The sequence below is a fragment of the Armigeres subalbatus genome, chromosome 3, assembly GCF_024139115.2.
Source record: "Armigeres subalbatus isolate Guangzhou_Male chromosome 3, GZ_Asu_2, whole genome shotgun sequence".
NCBI classification, from domain to species: domain Eukaryota; kingdom Metazoa; phylum Arthropoda; class Insecta; order Diptera; family Culicidae; genus Armigeres; species Armigeres subalbatus.
In genome coordinates this window covers 204,309,889-204,331,420 of record NC_085141.1, presented here as the reverse complement: position 1 = coordinate 204,331,420, position 21,532 = coordinate 204,309,889, and the positions used below count along the sequence as shown (strand labels likewise).

General features: G+C 37.3%; 1 protein-coding gene across 9 annotated transcripts in view; it reads right to left on the bottom strand.

The window, feature by feature from the left end:
• LOC134227037 (phosphatidylinositol-binding clathrin assembly protein LAP) overlaps positions 1-21,532 on the bottom strand; it is a 68,865-nt gene that overhangs the window by 22,297 nt on the left and 25,036 nt on the right. For 5 of the 9 annotated variants that reach the window (XM_062708231.1, XM_062708228.1, XM_062708233.1 and 2 more), the window contains exons 2-10: positions 15,606-15,748; positions 15,463-15,538; positions 15,292-15,312; positions 14,942-15,166; positions 14,661-14,854; positions 14,459-14,595; positions 6,982-7,150; positions 6,667-6,922; positions 6,338-6,454 (exon numbers count right to left, since the gene is read on the bottom strand). In XM_062708231.1, coding sequence (XP_062564215.1) covers positions 6,338-6,454; positions 6,667-6,922; positions 6,982-7,150; positions 14,459-14,595; positions 14,661-14,854; positions 14,942-15,166; positions 15,292-15,312; positions 15,463-15,538; positions 15,606-15,748 — 1,338 coding nt within the window. The remainder of the gene's footprint in view (positions 1-6,337; positions 6,455-6,666; positions 6,923-6,981; positions 7,151-14,458; positions 14,596-14,660; positions 14,855-14,941; positions 15,167-15,291; positions 15,313-15,462; positions 15,539-15,605; positions 15,749-21,532) is intronic. The other 4 variants (XM_062708230.1, XM_062708236.1, XM_062708229.1 and 1 more) reach the window with 2 other exon arrangements.

Genomic DNA, 21,532 nt, shown 5'->3' with positions numbered 1-21,532 from the left:
ACGCCACTGGCTTCTGTACGATACTGCCTGTTGTATCTAGCATTACTTGCACAACTGTTGATTATGGTTCAAACAAAGATGAAAGTCAAAAAGTTGTGTGTCTATGGGGAAATATTATTTTTCAAAAATCAGTATCCCTGAAACACCCACCACGTGAAAGTATATGCTCTCCTCTTTCATATAGTGGGTAAACTAAAATGTTCTATCGGGGGATCTAGAACAATTTTTATTTTTTTCACTATTTTTGGTGCAAACTCCATAGAAATCTCAATCAATAGCCGATTTAACCCCCCCAAAAATGTATGAAAAAATGACCCCCGATAGAACATTTTAAAAGTGCACCTACATGAAAGAGGAAAACCTATACTTTCGTGTAGTGCGTGTTTTAGAGATACTGATTTTTTGAAAATAAGCCTCTTCGAACAAACACACCGTGATATAGCTTATTCCAAGTGCTGAAATGTGAATAGATGACATAAGACAAACTAGGAATGCGGGATTGTTTTGGACTACAATTTTTGTGCACAAGTTGTCACTTCCTATAAAGTAATTGGGAGGATACATGCCACCACGTAGCATCAATAGTGAGATACCTGATTCGTCAAGTTTCACTCATTTGTCCTATTCTACAAATTACAAACAAACAATATATCCTGGTTTGATCAACAGATTTATATCTTATCTAATAAAGTTTCAAGCACCACCAACAGATTATGACCTTATCTAATAAATTTTCAAGCACCTAGCGACACAAAGCAAAAATGATTCGAAATATCCTTGTCTTCCGAGCAACTTCGTGAAAGACAGCAAAATTCTACAGGTTCAGAAATATTAAATCGTAATTTTGGCATTCAAAGCAACTTCGTAGAATACGATATTCTATATCAGATTCCAGTATATTCAACCCATCAAATGGTTGCATATAAACTAGCGCCGCTAAACTAACTACTTCTACATCTGTAGACGGCATTATAATACAGACATTCCGAGGATGGTATCTAATACCGAGCTAATCAAGTCGTTCATACGAACTCCTCGTTATCCTGACTATACTAACTTCGTCGAGTGCAGTAACTTTTGTTTCCATCTATTTTAAGAGATAACACAATAATAAACGAACTAACGAGGGGAGTTGTACAAAACATAGGAAGGCTTTTTCTTATAACAAATACTGAATGGTTAAAACAAAGTAGTCGCATACTAAAATCTTTAGTCAAAGAACTCATAGCAGGTTGGATAATAGGGTTACAGAAGTACCGCCATCGAGGGTTACAATGGGTCAAAAGGAGGTGACAATGGGTCACTGTTTCAACTACTTAGAGTGCTTTTTGAACGATTTTGTTAAACGACCTCTAGACTGTCGGTGAGAGCGCTGACTCATTCCCACCTCCTAAACCCAATGTCACTCCCGGTGACGGAACCTGACTTTTTTTTAAAGACTGGAACACCGTCTTCGACCAGAGGTCGTACAGACGGAACACTTAACACCTAGACAACGGACAGGACACATAACACCCAGTGGACCGGTGGAGAATTTTTTGATCACGAAAAGTTTTCTCCTTACCGGGGAGGGAATCGAACCCACGCTCCATAACCCATGAGTCTAGACGTCGCTAACCGCACGGCCACGAAGCCCACTTTTGAAACATTGTTCAACGTAATATCAAATAAGTTTTATCGATAATAAAATCAAATCTATCATTGGAATAAACGCTAAAGAGAATATAACTCTGCGTTATTTATCGTGTCATTTGCCTCGAAATTCGGTGCCACTAGGATTGAGTTTTAGATCAAATATAATGATGGTGATTGGTCCCTAGCCCGAGCAAAGTTTGAAATCAAATTAAAATCATAATTGGATGTTATGATGTCAATTATTTGAACATCCCAGTTGATCTGAATGAAGAATGCATATTGAAAACATGTTGCGACATCAATTTGTATTAATTAATAATCGACATCAAATTTTGTTTTCAATATAATCTCTACAGCAGAGCTTAATATCAATTTGCTCTCATTTTGTTAACCGACTTGGCTCGGGTTACTACTCATGAGTGGCGGGTAAATGTGGATCGCATTTTGAAACAAGTGCGTGTTCAGAGTAGGTAATTAGGTGTCTACCTGCTAACAAGTTTGAATTTACCGTCCTGTGCCCTTATTCCAATCAGCGCCTTATTCCAATCAGGCAAAACAAAATGATAAATGATAAAAAATATATGTCTAAAAATGACGGAAAATTATCGTTGTACTTTTCTGTGGTTATGTATGCATGGAATGAAATGGAAAGCAACGTAATTTTTAGCGTTCCGCTGTATTGCGTTGTCGCCTTAACAGTCTAAATTTAAACAAATTTTGTTGGTCTTTATTACAACCACCATTTTGATTATTTTCATTAACTTTCTTGCTAAGAACGACTGTCGTAATATTTAAAAGTTTTTATATCTAAATCGGCAAACGGTACGTGGAAGAGGCGAATCAACAACGAGTTGCATCAGCTGTTCCATCGTTCACACCGCGAAAATCGGAAGATTGCGGTGGGCCGGGCACGTAGCCAGAATGTCGGACAGTAATCCGGTGAAAATGGTTCTCGACAACGATCCGACGGGACCACGAAGGCGAGGTGCACAGCGGGCAAGGTGGATCGATCAGATGGAGGACGATTTGCGGACCCTCCGCAGACTGCGTGGTTGGCAAAGTGCAGCCATGGACCGAGCTGAATGGAGAAGACTTTTATGTGCAGCACAGGCCACTCCGGCCTTAGTCTGGTAATAAAAAAAATCTAAATCGGCACACGTACTTATGGCAAGTCTTATGGCAAGTGAAGACATTCCACTAAAAAGCTCAAAATAATTTTCTTAACAATAGTTTCACTATTTTTACTCAAAACTTATTATATGTGCAGTCTAATGAAACCATAAAGTTGAGCCAAATACTGCTTTTTGTTCAATCAAAGTTAAGTTGCTTTTTGTTGTTGAAATAATTCGATGAATGTTGGAAGGTGCAAATTTTGATGGAGCTCTACAGTTACCACGGGAAGGAAAGGGTTAACTAAATGAACCATTCGTTTGAGAAACTGCTTATATCAGTAATACACAAATTCGAGAGAACAACGAAAAAAAATTAATTCAATTTAATTAGTAAAAAGTGAGTAGTGAGAAATGAGAAGCAAGAGGTGAGAAGTAACAGATGATAATTGATAAATGATAAGTTAAAAGAAAGAGATGAGAAGCGGGACTGTAGATGAGAGAAATGAGTGGTGAGAAATAAGAAAAAGGGAGAAAGAAGAAGGAAAAGTAAAAAAGACCAAGCCTGGAGAAAGAAAAAAGAAGGAAGGTGAAATAAGAAAGTAGAACCAATAAACAGGAGAGTAAAATAATAGAGAAGAAGAAAATAAAGAAAAATGAAAGTGGACAACGGATACAAAGAAAAATAATCAAGAATGCATAACAAAAAAACAAGACAAGAGCAAATAGAAAAAAAAACAAAATAAAGGAGAAAAGAAGAAAACAAGAAAGAAAGAAGCAGGAAGAAGCAAGTAGGAAGAAAGAAAAAAGAAGACCGAAGAAGGAAAAATAAGATAGAAAATGGTTTCAACATTTCTCTCTTCTTAATTCTCATTTCTCTCTTCTCACTTCTTATTTTCTTGTTCCTTATCTCTCATTATCCATTTCTTGCTCCTTATTTCTAATTTTTCACCTCATGCATTCATTTTATATTTCTAACTTCTCACTTCTCGATTTTCACTTCTCACTTTCTGAATCTTACTTCTCACATCTCAATTTTCGCTTCGCACTACTTATCTTCACTTATTTTTTTATATGTATGGTTGGAAGTAAAAAATGTCTGATTCCTAATTTCACTCCACTCCTCATTTCTCATTTTTCGCAACTCACAATCCGAGGATTTTTTTTCAACTTTTTTACCAAATGGAAAGCAAGTGCATGAATTTTAATTCTGGAAATTTATCATTGCATCCCTCTTTTACTCAAGGATATTTTAGTTAATTCTACAAGTAGAGAGGCGTGACGTAACCTCGAATGAGGTGACAATTCTTGAACACTTCCGTTTAAATTGCACGCCACGTCACGCTACTTGTAGAATAAGCACAATATTTCGAATTTAATTGAAATCGGAACTTTGGTCGCTTTTGTTATAAATTTGGCAAATGCTCATAAAATATCAAGAGCTGCGAAACTTCTATATATTTAATAATGTGAAGTGTTAATTGGGGAAATTCATATTCATACATTATGCATTTGATACGACAGGCAGTTGATTCGGGTGAACACATTTTTTTTATTGTCCGCTGTTTGTATTTATTTGTAGTGGGTTAATAATATCTGAACATAACTCATTGGAAGGTTGATGCGGAACTCGCAAAACATGTCTAAATGTGTGAAAAATGTGTTTCGACGAAGTGATAATGTTCAAATCAATAAAAAAAAATTGTGCCAATAAAACAAAAATCAAATTGTGTTGCACACTCAAGCTTCAAATAGGCAATCGAATCTAAACATAATATAAAAGAGCTTCCTTTAGTACATATGAATTATGCTAAACACGCTTCCCTCCTGTCTTCTGACAAAAAGTTGTTGATTTTGAAAAAAAAAATCTTATTTTTTTGGAAAAGAATCTTTTCTTATGACTATTATGTAAACAGAAAGAAATAAATAGCTTGTAATTTAAATGCTTTTTAAATGTTTATCCCGTAATCAACTAATAACAAGAAATGCAGTAACTCCGCAAGATACAAACCTCTATCTAAGCATACTTCAATGTTTTATTTTTCGCTTTATGCTAAAAGTTTTTTTTTAATAAAGCATAAAAGCTTCCAATTCCTAACATAATGAACATTTAAATATTTCAAAATTTTCAGTTCAAAGATTAGAGAAGTGAATGACCGAGAATATATTTTTTAACATGGGCATCGTCAACTGGTTAATTGGTAAATCTGTAACTTGATGAACAGTATACTGGTATACCTTGATATGAAATTCCATATACATATATTTTCCAGTGAACATTAGATGTGTGATCTGTGATGCTCTTTGTCTAGTGATAAAGCTTGTAGTATGAATAGGCCATTACGTGGAAAAAGTTATTTAAGTATCACAAAGAATTAACAAAAGTTCACGTCCTGGTACGTGTTATAATATTTCTGATTATCCATTGGGAAACACCCGAGACCTTGGTAAAGTGATAACTAAATCTTCTCAATTAGTTTGGAATCAATATTTTTAGCAGAATTAAGTGAAATGCAGACATTGTAATATTTCAATTAAAACTCACGAATCTGTTTATAATTTGTATCTTGCCAAGTTCATAATGCATGCTGGTGACCTGTCTATACTTCGCGTTAAATATGTGGCTGACGTAACAATTCATGCATTAAGGGGGAATCATAAGTGCAATCAATACGAAATGTTGGGATTGCGTAGACTGAGAATCAAAGGATTAATTAAACAAACTCAAATAAAAGATCTGGATTATTTGAACGCAAGTAGGAAGCAAATACACTGCAAAATATGTTACATGTTCTAATAGCTTACTAAAACACAGTTCAGATCCCTAAAGTAATTTATCATGATTCACTGACACAACAATTGGATTTTTTAAAATTTAGAACGGAGCCTTCCTTTGAATAAATTACTTCAAACAACAGTTGTTTCTCCTAAATTGTCATATTGGAGCAATTCATTCCGTACATTGTACGGGCAAGATGAAATCGGACTGTCAAAATGTTCGATCCATAATTCCTTAGAATGGATAGAGATTTATGTTAATCCAATTGCTGATTTTTTTATGTGCCTATTATTATTTGTGTCTACAGATATGACATTGTGGGTTTTTACGAGCAATACAAACCCCAAAGCTATTCAAATGCCGTCCAACTATGGTTACAATCGTTGTGACCTGGAGGCTACTCAACGACTGATTGATTTGGTTGACGCTTACTTTTTCTTTAACAGTAATTCTGTTCAGTTTATGTTTAAAAATTTGGTGGAAACTGTTAAAAAACATTGGCGTAAGTATATATTAAATTTCAAGTTTTGGTTTAACAGTGGGTTTCTTGTCCTCGTGTGGGCTCCATTCAAATTGCTAACCTCACGCTTTCCACGAACTCGCCTCTATAAAGCGTGTATCAACCCAATGAATATCACATTAAAATTAAAATTTTGCAGAGCATTTACAAATGTGAGTTTAAATTAGTTAAACAGGAAATAACCGATATTAGTAGAATTATAACAAAGCGAAAAAATAGGTGTACTGGTAAAATTAGCAAAATTAATAAAGGTGGTACTAAATCGTGTGTAAAAAGCTTGTAACAGCATCTTACCAACTGGTTCAGTATTACCGAACACCGATGAGAAGTTGCTGTCTGATACAAAGGTGTTTCCTGTGCTTGCTGGTGCTGCTGCTATCGTTGCAGGGCCACCAGCCGTTCCATTGAATCCTGTAAAGGAAGTAAGAGACATAGATAGAAGACACCTTGTCATAATTGATTTTGCCTTATTTGTTGCCGACCTATTATTGTCTTGTAAATTTGAAGGCTTATATGCAATTCGAAAACGTAGCGCTAGAAAATCGTTCAATGTGATTTTTGCATATCACAAGTTCTTATTATATAAAACTTTAATAGCGCTTCTTAACAGCATTAATACTTACCGTTACTCATCCACATGTTGTTCGCTGTCGTTGTTGCTGCTGGTGCAACCGAAGCCGGCTGAGGTCCCCCGAACATATCCGCAAATGGATTGCCTAGTTGGAGCAAGTCATCAGATGCTTTAGAAGCATTGGCTGGCTGTGTATCGGCCCCGCCGAATAGATCTACAATGTTTCCTTGTGATGTGGGTGGGGACGAGAGGAACGGATTAGTCATAGCCGCAGTGCCACCGCTAGCCGTTGGTGAAGATACTTTTGACTGAAATTAGGCGTTTTTTTTAGTTTATCACTACATTAGAATAGCCCAAACGTAGCTACTTTGTATTGGTTCATCGCTGCTTCCTCCTCCGCCAATGCTTGAGCTTTGAGGCCTTCATCGATGCTACCGTTGGTGGGGTTATCAAACTTTGTCGATGCGGCAGCGGTTCCAAAAGAAGAACTAGTAGAAGATAGGGCGGTCACTCCACTCTTTACGTTCTTTTGATTGCTATTGAGTTTCAGTGATAGTATGCGATTGTTCAGAGGAAAGAAAGAAAAAGAGAAAGACAGGAGACAGAGGGCACACAGGACACGGGTATGTGCAGGTATCAGTGCGGATTGAGAACAGGAAATGCAATACAGAAAAAGGGATATTAATGTGTTGTTACCGTGTTTTGTTGCGTATGAATGTGTAATAGATCGTAGTAGCAAATTGCATTTGTGTCGCATGAAAATAGAGGGATAGTGCAATAAAAAGCCAAGAAATAAAATGATCGAAAAAGAAACAAAAAACAATTTCAGAAACAATACTACAATTAAAAGGTCTTAAAATGAACGATGAATAACAGAATGGTTCAATATTAGCTAGTATCAATGTATGACATTAACAGATCGGATTACATAGTCAACAGAATAACGTCTTTCAGGGAGTACCGTGAAGTACCGTAATTTCGCGCACTTAAGTTCTGACAAAGTTGAAACGTTCATAGAAAAATATGTATTGCCCATTTGGGAACATTTGTTACTGCATCACGTAGTAGAATGATTCTGGGTTCTCAGAAAAATGTTACTTGCAAATTACAAATTACTGCTACATAAAAAAAATGAGTTATTTATCTGAGACCATTGTTGGTTTTTGGATGGTTCCTAATTTCTCGCAAAAGTGGTCCTAATTTCTCTTATGTTTAAAATTTAACATCGTTATTGATTTTATGAAATATAATCGATTGACCAATAGAACCATGCATCCATTGTTAAAAATTTGCAGATAATGGTATCAGACACCTGTCAGTACCCATTCTTTAGTCGGAACGGTATGCCCCTATATTTCGACCCTGGAACTTTGCTCAGATTTCTTTATGATTTTTAGTACACACAAGTCATAATTCTTAATATATCGTTTCCTTCTGTAATATGAACCATATTTTAGGAGAAAAGGTATTGTATGAGCAATATTGAGCTAGTGTATTAAAAAAAAGTTTTACAAGTCAATGACAATCTCAGATTCCGCTATATTTCATAGGACATCTTCAAATATATGTTTTACATAAGACATCTCCAATATTATATACATTATGGAAAAAAAGCTGCTATAGTTTTATCCTTGACTCAAGATTAGCATAATTTTTTACATCGGATTTGAAAGCTTGTAGGCACTAACCTATATGCCAAGTAAACTTTAATCGATGTCGGTGTTTTTCCGCCAGAAAATTAGATGCAAAGGCGTATGGATTGAACTCTTCGGGTTCTATCCAGTGTAAAACTGTCGATTCCTGTGCATCATATTGTCTTTGTTTCGTTAGAATGTTTCAAATGAAACTACGAAACAACAATAAACGAAACTAGGCACCCTAATGACTCTCATATGCAGGGGTCTACTACGAAAGGCCGAATCACAAAAGGCCGAATCACGAATGGCCAAATTACAAAAGGCCGAAAGCAAAAAAGGCCGAGTGCTCAAAAGGCCGAAACCACAAAAGGCCGAAAGCACAAAAGGCCGAATCACAAAAGGCCGAAACCACATAAGGCCGAATCACAAAAGGCCGAATAAACTCGGCAGACCAACAAAGTGGACCGAAGCGAGCGCGCGCTCGCTTTTTTTATTCAAATAGAGTAATTCGCCAAATGTTGAACGGCTAATTTCTTAATATTAATTACTTAATTACTTAATATAGATTATTCGGATTATTTTGTGATTTCTTGCCAAAAGTCAGTTTCTCTTAAATTAGGAAAAAATGAAATACAGCTTTTAGTTAAAAACGTAATATTTGGAAAAGTTGATTTTGTTTAGCTTCTGATGTTGCAATTAGATCGTGAGTAGTGTGCATCATGAAGCGCACAACTCCTACATTTATGCGAATCGGAGATTCGATTATGTGGTTCTGTGAGCCATGAATCCGGTGGATTTTAACTCGGGCTCTTGCATTAGATTTGGGAATTTGACTTTTCCCAATACTACTGATGATGATAAGTTTACTGCATCAGCACTTTAAAGTGCTAATATTTATATGTATACAGTGTTCAGTTATGTTCATCCTTTTATTACTGCAATAAAGATTGATTTATTATGCAATATATAAGGATTCAAATTGACTCTATAAACACCGCCACTTATTTTGATTGAACTTCGCCAGTTGAAAGATTGAACTTCGACGTTGAACTGACGTTAAATACCTTAACTGAATAATAACATCGCTGCTAGTAGTTGCAAAACACGTGGACAAGTTTTTCTTTATGGGGCAGCATAATAAAAGTAAACGTTAATTTTTGAGTATTCCAAGTTATCTTGGTTGGAAGATTGAAACATTTGTAATGATTCGGCCTTTTGTGTTATTCGGCCTTTTGTATCATTCGGCCTTTCGTGGTTCGGCCTTCTGGGTTTTCGGCCTTTTGTGGTATGCTAGAACATATTCGTCCTTTTGTGATTCGGCCTTCTGTGGTTCGGCCTTTTGTGATTCGACAATAATACAATTCAATTTCGACTGGTACCTAAAAATGAAAAAAATAAATACTTTTATTATGCGCGAAGTTAAAGCGCGTGCGAAATTAAGGCACATCACGGTATATAATCTATGTACTCAAATTGCAATTACTAAACTACAGCATCATCATATTATCTTATGAGACAAAAGGGAAACATTTTACGCGTAGCAATAATAAACAAATGACAGATAAAATTCGTCATCGGCAAAACCAAGTATTAAAAGAGTGCAAATCTCGCGCTTAGGACCATAAGGACGTAACTGCATTGATCGATTTCTCTTCATCGATGTTTTCTTCCTATCAATGCAGCGAATGTATACAATTTACCTTAGAGCAGGGTTGGCAGTAGGAATGGGCGTTTTTCGGAAAAATATCGATACAACCGAATCGATGTTTTTATTGTCGAAAAATCGATGCCGAAAAATATCGGCGTTGAAACATCGATATTCCGATATATCGATACGCCCGAAAAATTAAAAGCACGAGCAAAAAAAAAAAAAAACAGGGTTAGTTTAGATTTTTCATTTCAGGTCATCGAATCGCACATCAAAGTTTCGCTGTTTCGCAGTTTTTAACAGATTGTGCCTAATGTGCTATATTTTTGGAATTCAAAAAATCGAAATCCGATATCCGCTAGAAAAAATCGATACAGTCAAATATCGAACTTAAAAAAATCGATACGAAATATCGATTAATCGGAGCGAAAATATCGATTCCCGATATATCGTATCGGTATCGCCCATTCCTAGTTGGCAGAAATCGCTCTCAATAGATAACGAACAACGATAAAAGAGAGGCAAAAACTGTTCCGAACCATAACAAGCCATGATAACAAATGTATCAAACTTGTATACAAGTGCGCAAAAACAAAATCCCATTAAATGGGATGGTGATTCTCGCTTTGTTTTCGCTCCTTTCGTGTTGGTTACTACACAGCTGTGTAGAACAAGTTGAAATGCATTATCATAGCCAGTGCTCCCAGCATTTGGAGCTTTCAAAAAGAAATTTATCATGTGGTATAGCCTCCCGAATCAGTTCTCTACCATTACAGCTTGCGAAAAAAGTCTCTCGCGACATGCTACATATCGTATATGTATACAGAGATGATAAGTGATATGATTCAATCCTTGCCTTAGAGTTTATGGTTTGGGGCGCAACTTGCACCAGAAGTAACAATAATGTTTGTAACTTTAAATTCAGTTGAGTTATTGACGAAAGAAAAAATCGATGAAGAGAAATCGATCATTACAGTTACGCCCTTATGATGCTAAGTGCCAAAAATGTTTAGACCACTGACGAAAACAAACAACCCTTAATAACGCCAAAGAAATCTTGTGTAAATGTTCTAATCGGCGCTAATTTTCGAGACGGAACAGTGCATGGCAGATTCAGGCAAATCATAACCCAACGAATCCTTTTCCCAGTTTCTGGTTCCGTGGTTCCCAAATTTCAAACTCCGTGGTGCCTATAAGGGTGGCACTAAGCCAGTGGGCTCTTTAAGGTAAGTGCCACATCAACATTTCCATCATCTCTCAAGATACGTTTTTTTAGTCTTTATTAACGAGAATTTCAGCCCGAGGCTGGCTCGTCTGGAGATACGGTTTCTAGTGTACCGTGGAGGCACCATATTCGACGCAGTTAAGAACATTTTAAAAAGAATCATTACTTCAAAAACAATTTCTAAATTGATTCGCCTAATATTCTGCATAACGAGCTTTCTACTATTATTATAGAATGTGTACAAATAATGAAACCTCGAAATATAAGTTTATTTCTTAGTTTTTTAATCTGTTTTTATATGGTACTCGAGGTGCCCAACTTGACGCACTAATTTTACCGTGTTCCTTATTTGACGCAAAGTTGTTCCTAATTTGACGCACTTTGTAATCATGTTAAAACTCAATCATTTTTTTTATTATATAATGACAGTGTAATAGAACTTTGTACGATATAAAATAACAAGTTAATTTATTATACAAAGCGGCATTTTGTTTATTTTTGTTCAGTTGTTCTGCAAGTTAAATGCTATGTAGCACGTAAATGTTTTGTTAGTTTCATGTACCCTGCACATCAATCAAAATGCTTCTCAGTTAGGTGTAAGAATCATGTCAATGCATATATTCTCGGCCCTTGAATCACGGGAGAATTAAATTTGACATTTCATTTCGTAACCAGCCTACCATGATCTGTTGTATTTGTAAAAAAAACTTCACTTTCTTTGGTAATCTGCAATTTTGAATCTGTAAAATGAGGAGGATACAAAAAAACGCAACCTGTATATGAACCCTTTTAGAACCACATTGAAGCCACCATTATGCGAATGTTACACACACTGAAGCTTATATAAGAAAGCCAGTCATATTTTTGTTTAATTTCATATTCAGGGTTGCCCGACTAGTAGCTTGGATAGCGACAAAAATAAATTAAAAAATTGTTTTTCTTTTTTGGCTTGTTAGAATTAAATTCATTCCACAAATATGAATCATTTTATGCTTTGGAAAGCCCAAATGCGTGAACGGTACCCGTTATTTCTTGTCGAAATTGCTTACAGAATATTTCCCAGGTACTCAGAAGTTGTTCGTAATAGACTACGGGCGGTGAAAATTATTTCATGAAAATCAATGTTATTTTTGGTATTATTTACGAAAATAAAAAGAATGAAATTTTTTTAGGGTGACAAAATCGGGACGTGATAAAATCGGGTCGATAACGTGATAAAATCGGGGGTAGACAAAATCGGGGAGTGACATAATCGGGTCAACACTGTATAATATTAATTTCTCGCAAGAATTTCAAAACAAGCATAGAAAAACTGCATAATAACCAAATACCGTGTAAGAAATGCATAAAAAAACGCATTAAAATCGAAGACTTCATAAGGCATACTATCATGGGCTGGACACTTAGTGGAATAATGTTGACTAATATTGTAAATAGTAGAGAGTTAGTTAAAACTAAATGAATACATATTGCTTTTCCTAATAGTATTATTGAGGTTTATAAGCACTGCCTTGTCTATTTGATTGTGAGCCTAATTTGACGCAGAACATTTTGGGTTGAAAAATGCGTTCGAATGTTACAATGTTCAACTTAAAAGGGAAATCTTACTCATAATGCTCAGCTGTTTATAGGTAGGGGTCAAAAATTCTCACAAAAGTCATTTTGCGCGAAAAAAATATCGTTTGATCCTTAGCATTGTGGCTAGGAAAGCGAAAATTTGACGCATTATGCGTATAACTATTCGGGTACGTTGATTCTTTATCAATAAAACGCTTTTTATTCCATATATGCAAAGAAGAAGAGCAAATAAAGCCATCTAGCTTTATTCGTTGATATATTTTTGGTAAAAATAGGTTTTTTGAATCATTTGATATGAAAGTGCGCCAAGTTTGGACCTGCGTCAAATATGGTGCTTCAACGCTACTGGCTTATACGGCCGATTCTTTTTTTATACGGGGGATGCGTTCCGTGTAAAAAAAAGTTTTCAGTTCAAAATCCGAAAAACCGTGTAAAAAAAGTTTTATGATTTCTCGACGAATCATGCAAAATTAAGCAACTTTGCAAAAATTGTGTATAGGAATTTTTTTTACACGGCCGTGTAAAAAAATCCATGTAAAAACAGAATCGGGTGTACTGGTCTTGTGCACTGGCCTATACAATCATAGGTTTAAGCGCATATACTGCTGTCTGATATTCATTCTAATATTACAAATATTTGGTCTATATAAGTTTTATATAGAATAAGTGCGTTGGGGTATTGAGGTATATTATATAACATTAAAGAAATGGATCGAATACATCAAATATACAATACCAGCTGAATGTATGGATCGCCGAAAACATTGCAACAATGATCGTAGTACAGGTTACATACAAAGCCCCATGATAAGCAATTAGCACCGATTAAAAGACAGCCTAGATTATATTATTATAATCTGAGTTGAGACGAGAACTGTGAAAATGATTTTTCTTTAGTATACTTTGTATCTTAAGTAAATCCACCTTCTAATTATAATTTCATATCGAGAATCCATTATTCCTGTCTAATATTTATTAGTCGTTTAATGATTTTGGAACACATAGTAAAAATGCTCAACAGTAAAAATTCTAAACGGAGCTACCCCATTTGACATTATAGCATTCATACGTTGCCAATTCGACAGTTTTCGTATAGTAAGTTAAAAAGCAAAAAAATGGATATACAGTCGCCTCTCCACATCTCGATATCGAGATAGAGCTCTCCTTATCGAGGAATGAGAGAAAAATTGAAATGGGTACTAGATTCAAAAAAGCTTATGCCTTTTGAAGGGATTGAAGATTGAAGGGACCGAGAAGCCATCGACATAGGGAGAGATATCGAGATACGGAACATCGAGATGTATACTGCCGTTATACGCATATTTGTCCCATGTTTGCTGGGATTTCCTATATACATGGGACAGTTATGAGTATAACGGCAGTATAGAGTCGACTGTATATTTTTTAATATGAATAGCTGATATATAACAATGAAATAAAGAAGTACTTTCCATTCTGAAAGGAGGATGAAATTATTGATTTCACCCAATATGTATATTCTATTTTAATCAAAATGGTCCAAACGATCAATGTGCCAAATTATTGTATGCGTACCCCCATTGTTAACCACATTATGACGTTGACTCATCGCAGATTATAATGCAACATCGTAGATATACTTAGATTAAATACTACGCACAAAAGCTGCACAGAATCAACAAAGATATGTACCAACAAAAATGTAATCAACTGAATATAAACAAAACTCACTGAGCACTCTTATTATTGTTATTATGTGCTAGTTAGAACGACTTACTTTGCTGTTTGCGTAGGTGTATTTGCCGCCGATCCCTTCTTGCCTTCTAATGTTGCCAGATGCTGCTCTAAGGCCTCCAGCAAGGAACTAGGTGCTTTGGTAAGATCTGGTAGGTCGCCTTTGTCTATACCGACATTCTAAGAAAATAAGCGAAAACCCATTTGTATGATTCGGGGACTGTCAGTGCCGATAATATACTTACTTCAGCAACTTTGAGAAACTCTCCAACCCGATCCATGCGCGTCAAGAATTTTTTGTACAGATCTAACGCATCTCGACACTGTTTCTTGTTCATGTCGAAATATTTTTCCAATAAATTAATAATACCATCATTGTAACATGCAAATAACCTAATCAAATCTCTAAAAAGTAACATGAAACACATATTGATAACACCTGAAAAAAAAAACAAAGCACAAAAACAGTCGGTCAGTCAGAGGATATCTCACAAAGCAGCGATTCTGTTGTTTTTGTGTCTCTCACCATTTGTTAAATCATTGGACGTGCAATCAAACTCGAGCAACGAGTCCAGCTGCGCCTGGAGCACTGGCAATGTTTTCAACAATTTATCAGCGTTCATAACCCGGAGGGAACCCTCTTCTTTTCCTCGCTTCAGTTTGCAGAAATCGAACGCAACCGTACGATAAGAAAGCGCCTTTTCGTTCAAGTATTTCGCGTACCGCCTTATAAATGGTGACATGTCGTATCCTGGAACAAATTTGATACTGCTTTAATATGACATCAAAGAGATAATTTTTACATAATTTCAATTGGTTTTGGTATGAAACCAACCGATATTAGTGGTCATTAGTATGGTTACGAATTGCACTTACCCATCCTTGCTCCGACGGCACCTTTGAAAAGAGGGAATCGAGGGATTTACATTAGTATCAATGTTAATTGCGGAAAAAGCAGGCGGGTTAGCAGCAAATAATATTCGAAACGTTTTAGGAAATAAAATTTTGTCATTCATGCTTGTAATACAATCGAAATACTTGTCATACCTTGTACACCGCCTTTATCCAGAAAATTGTTCAATTGAAAGGAAGAATTGCTGGATGCTAAGTACTGTATAAACCTCTGTAAATATAAGGATGAATAAAAAATTACAGGAAAAGCTTTTGTTTTGTGTTCAGTTCAATGGTACCTCATTTCCATATGCCAGCATATGATGTGTTGTTATAAGAGCCTTGTATACAACGACCCAATTGGCGGTTTGTGATCTTTCAACGAGTAAATTTGCTAAATGCGGAATCGATACGTTTGGCTCATTCGTGCAATGTACTAAATCTGAGAGAAAAATGAATAATAGGAAAATTTAAAAATTATATGTATGTTTAAATATTTAAGGACATGGTCGCGAGTAGACGCAAGTGCGAAGCAAAAAGTAAGCATTGGTAGGTAGATAAAAGACACTCCCATAGGCTTGGCAATTAGTATAAAGATTTTTCTTAGGAAATGCGTATCTCCAGCATTCATTAGCCTATAGCTTTTTAGTAAAATGTTGTTATAAAGTTGGTGCTTTCCAGTAAACAAAAAGAGATTACTCAGAAATTGGTGAGCGTGGGTGGCGTTGAATTTTCACTGCGTAGCGACCGAGCAAAGTGAGAATCGGACGTCATGAGGCAGCTACACCGTTGGCTGATAGATAGTGAATAGTAAAATAGCGCTCTGGCGGAAGGCAGCGTTGGATAGTGTTGCATTTTGTGAAATTATGGGATGATGATACGCCGGAAAATTTTGGTTATCAGTTAAGTAGTTTGGCTGTAGCTGCAATACCGATTGATATTATTAATCGCTTTCGCATGATTTCATCAATCGTTGAAATGAAATGGCGGGTGCAGGTTAATAATTAACAATTAGGGGAAACCGCCAAATGTTGAACGGCTAAAATTCTTGCCTATTGTTGAACTCCCATAAGAAATGCGCGTTCAACAATAGGCGAAAAAATTGGCCGTTCAACATTTGGCGAATTACCCTATTGTTTCATTTTTAGTAACATGCTCCTATATCAACAATAATCGTTTCTCCTTTTAATCATGCTTGCTCACAGCAGACAAAAAATAACAAAAATGAAAAACAAAACGATTTATTATAATGGGAACATATAATGAATTCAGGGGGCAATTATAAATCATTTTTTCTCAATGATCATTTAATAGTAACGAACAAAAAGTATTGTATTGTATTTATGCGTGTCACTTCATTTGAGCAGCAGGGTCTTAGCGATCCCAGAGGCGACTCGTCCATACGTTCTACCTGTTCGTGGAACAGGTAACCATTTTTAGGTCAGAAATAGTAAATTAATGTCTTGGCAATTAATTATTAGGGCAAATAATTTACTCCGTAAATTTTTTAAACAAGGTTTCACGTAATATTTCCAATTATTTTAACATCTAAACATCTAACGAAACAAAATATTTCGTAGGCAGATCAAGTTAACGCCACATGCTTGGCGTATACAGTCAAATTGCAGCTAAATGTGTGTTTCCCCGACACACCACACCCCATCGCATAGAAAGTCGTACGATCCATAATGAAGAACTAACAGCAGCGCTGCCAGAAGTCAAATTTAAAGTTTTGCGCCATGACAAATGATTTGAAATAATTTCCTCCTTGGGGTCTGTCTCATTTGGAGAATCAAACTTAAAAGTGACAGTTCGAAAATTAAAAAATCACCCCGTTATAAGAATGGCTGGTGCTACCCTGCAATTCCAATAGGACATCGATGGAAAATGATTCGATATCTGTCAAAAGTAATCTTGCTCTGCGAGCAGGGTTATTCGATAATTATTGAAATGTCACTTTTAAGTTTAATTTCAGTTTAATTATCCAATTGAGACAGACCCTTGGTATGCTCACTCGTTCTCCGCGCGCAGAGAACCAGCGTGAGCGTTGCCAGCTTTCTCCGTTTCCTCACATCATCCTCTTTCGCATGCGAAGCAAGCACGTTTAGATGCAAGTTCTGCTATGCGCGCAGCAGGAGTCAAACCCGTTCGACGCGCTGCGAGAACAGTCAACGACGCGACGCACCTTCGGTGACTCGATCGTAGTGTCGGGCTGTGCTTTGCCGAAAGGCGCACCGCGCACGCTTTCGTTCATACTTCGATGATTGGAAACAATTTGTTTTTCTTTTTCTCCTGATGAATATGCAATGCATCAATAACAATTTTAAATTAATATTTGGGTTTTCAAAAGAGACATCAAATAATGCTTTTTCACGAATACTCAAAATCAATCAACATAGAGAAAAAGGTATAGTTTTCACTAAATTTGAAGAATTAAATAACTGGAACATATTTCAGCTTCTAAATGTGACTCATTGGTCGTCACAATCTGGGGTCGCATCAAACAATAATTGAATAATTATATACTATAATTATTGTACTAATAATGGTTAATAACATTTCTTTCATAGCAACAAAATATGTAAGAATTTAAATATTAGCGGCGATGGGACCCGTGTACCCCGAATGGTGGAATGAGTCGATTTGAAAGATCTTTATTCTGAACAATATCCAGTTATTGCCAACTGTTACCAAGTTAGATTTTAGACGATTTGCGAGAGTTTAAAATTTTAAGTGCATCTAAATTTAAATTTTTGTAACAAAATTAATAAGCTATTTATTGTTTTGTAAATCCTTTCCATATAAATTGTTTTTTTTTTCTTTTTCTAATATTTGGTTAAAGTTGTACAAGAAAAGGTTGTAATATAAGATTAAATGCACAACTTTCATTCGAAACCACTCAGCTTGATGAATATTTTTTTTCAGCATGGTAGAACAGGTGTAGCAAAAGTCCACGAGACGCCCCTGAGCGATCCCTCCCCAGGACAACTGCGAGTTGTGGTGCCTGCCTAGGATGTGGTGGGCATGCATTCGAGGCAAGATCCTGTCAAATAAATAACGTGTCAGAAGATGGCATAAAAAACCGTCGGATTCGAGAAACTTCGAATTATAAGTGCGTTATATGTTTGTTGGGATTTCCTATGTACATGGAACAGTTATGCGTAGAACGGCAGTGTACCGACTCGATGAATTGTAAAAATTGTCAGCGGATTTAAGGTCTGAGGGAAGCTCTCTCGCGGTAGAGCGCTATTTTCGTACTAAAATGTCTATAACTCGGAATTGGGAACGAATTTAGCTTATCCCAACTGACAATCTCTTTGAAATTTATCAAGGAATATTCCTACAAAATTTCATGGACCTACTATTTTCCAAATTTGAATTAAGCTCTAAATACTGAACTATTGTACAACTGAAATTTCCGCTTCTTAGTACCTCTCTCCGATGATTTGAGGCACAAAGGAACCGAATTTCGCAAAACCCAACTGACAAAAGTTTTGAATTTTTCCAACGATCATTTTGATGTAATAAAAAGTAGGTATATGTCACCGCAATAAATTTTGCAGGAAGCTCTTTTTACTTCAACCAAGTTTTTTAAATTCCATACAAAAGTTATCATTTCGGGAGAGCAGCCAACAGCATATTTTCCTGTGCACGCTTAAAGTAAATTACACATCGCATGAATAATTTTCACACATGACGATGATGAAACGAGAGAATAGCAATCTGTGTGAAAATTATGTGTAAGACATGCACAGTCGCTGTGTAATGTCTTTTATTCTTTTAATATGTGTAAGCAACTTTGCTTCGAACTGTCAAGTCCATTTTGATCGCCATGATGGCGGTTGCGTCCGGCATGCATCGCAACGAAAATTACTTTTTCTGAGGATTTTCGTCATGTTTCGATACGATACAACTAAAATGTGCGACTATAAGCATCACACTTTAGTTTGGTCATATCGAAACAAATGGGGACTCCTCTGAAATAGTATAAAAATGTTGCGATTATTTTCAATTTAAATGAAAAAATATAATTGAGGTTAGGTCCGTTTTTCGACCGCTCTCTCACTGTGTGAAATGAACTCATCGGAAATCGTTAACCGTCAACTACACTAAAATGTGTAACATGGCAGTTACTCATAAAATGTGTTGTTCCAGATTAGGCCCGTTTTGTGTGATCGAAACACAAAATTGTGTGAATGACTTTAAGCGTGTGGCGCACGGCAGGAAAGGAGCGATGAGAGCGGTAGAAAGTCCGTCAACTTTGTATCTAGCGTGACACTAGAAAAAAGCGTATTCCTATTTGTGAACACGAGGATACCAAATATATAAATTGAAATCTCGTATAGGAATGAGATGAGATAAACAATTGAAAATAAATAAGACAAATAAAAAAAATAAAACAAATAAGCAAAATAAAACAAATAAGACAAATAAGTAAATATAACAAATAGGACAAATAAGACAGACAAGACAAATTCCTACGGAAGTCCCTCCAGGTATTCCTCCAGAAGTGCCTCCAGAACTGCCTCCAGAAGTTCCTCCAGAACTGCCTCCAGAAGTTCCTCCGGGAATTCCTCCGGAAGTTCCTCCGAGAATTCCTTCGGAAGTTCCTCCGGGAATTCCTTCAGAAGTTCCTCCAGGAATTCCTCCTGAAGTTCCTTCAAGAATTCCTCCGGAAATTCCTCCAGGAATTCCTTCGGAAGTTCCTCCTGGAATTCCTCCGGAAGTTCCTCCAGGAATTCCTCCGGAAGTTCCTCCAGGAATTCCTCCGGAAGTTCCTCCAGGAATTCCTCCGGAAGTTCCTCCAGGAATTCCTCCGGAAGTTCCTCCAGGAATTCCTATGGAAGTTCCTCCAGGAATTCCTCCGGAAGTTCCTCCAGGAATTCCTCCGGAAGTTCCTCCAGGAATTCCTCCGGAAGTTCCTCCAGGAATTCCTCCGGAAGTTCCTCCAGGAATTCCTCCGGAAGTTCCTCCAGGAATTCCTCCGGAAGTTCCTCCAGGAATTCCTCCGGAAGTTCCTCCAGGAATTCCTCCGGAAGTTCCTCCAGGAATTCCTCCGGAAGTTCCTCCAGGAATTCCTCCGGAAGTTCCTCCAGGAATTCCTCCGGAAGTTCCTCCAGGAATTCCTCCGGAAGTTCCTCCAGGAATTCCTCCGGAAGTTCCTCCGGAAGTTCCTCCGGAAGTTCCTCCAGGAATTCCTCCGGAAATTCCTCCAGAAGTTCCTCCAGGAATTCCTCCGGAAGTTCCTCCAGGAATTCCTCCGGAAGTTCCTCCAGGAATTCCTCCGGAAGTTCCTCCAGGAATTCCTCCGGAAGTTCCTCCAGGAATTCCTCCGGAAGTTCCTCCAGGAATTCCTCCGGAAGTTCCTCCAGGAATTCCTCCGGAAGTTCCTCCAGGAATTCCTCCGGAAGTTCCTCCAGGAATTCCTCCGGAAGTTCCTCCAGGAATTCCTCCGGAAGTTCCTCCAGGAATTCCTCCGGAAGTTCCTCCAGGAATTCCTCCGGAAGTTCCTCCAGGAATTCCTCCGGAAGTTCCTCCAGGAATTCCTCCGGAAGTTCCTCCAGGAATTCCTCCGGAAGTTCCTCCAGGAATTCCTCCGGAAGTTCCTCCAGGAATTCCTCCGGAAGTTCCTCCAGGAATTCCTCCGGAAGTTCCTCCAGGAATTCCTCCGGAAGTTCCTCCAGGAATTCCTCCGGAAGTTCCTCCAGGAATTCCTCCGGAAGTTCCTCCAGGAATTCCTCCGGAAGTTCCTCCAGGAATTCCTCCGGAAGTTCCTCCAGGAATTCCTCCGGAAGTTCCTCCAGGAATTCCTCCGGAAGTTCCTCCAGGAATTCCTCCGAACGTTCCTCCAGGAATTCCTCCGGAAGTTCCTCCAGGAATTCCTCCGGAAGTTCCTCCAGGAATTCCTCCGGAAGTTCCTCCAGGAATTCCTCCGGAAGTTCCTCCAGGAATTCCTCCGGAAGTTCCTCCAGGAATTCCTCCGGAAGTTCCTCCAGGAATTCCTCAGGAATTTCCTCCAGGAATTCTTCCGGAAGTTCCTCCAGGAATTCTTCCGGAAGTTCCTCCAGGAATTCTTCCGGAAGTTCCTCCAGGAATTCTTCCGGAAGTTCCTCCAGGAATTCCTCCGGAAGTTCCTCCAGGAATTCCTCCGGAAGTTCCTCCAGGAATTCCTCCGGAAGATCCTCCAGGAATTCCTCCGGAAGTTCCTCCAGGAATTCCTCCGGAA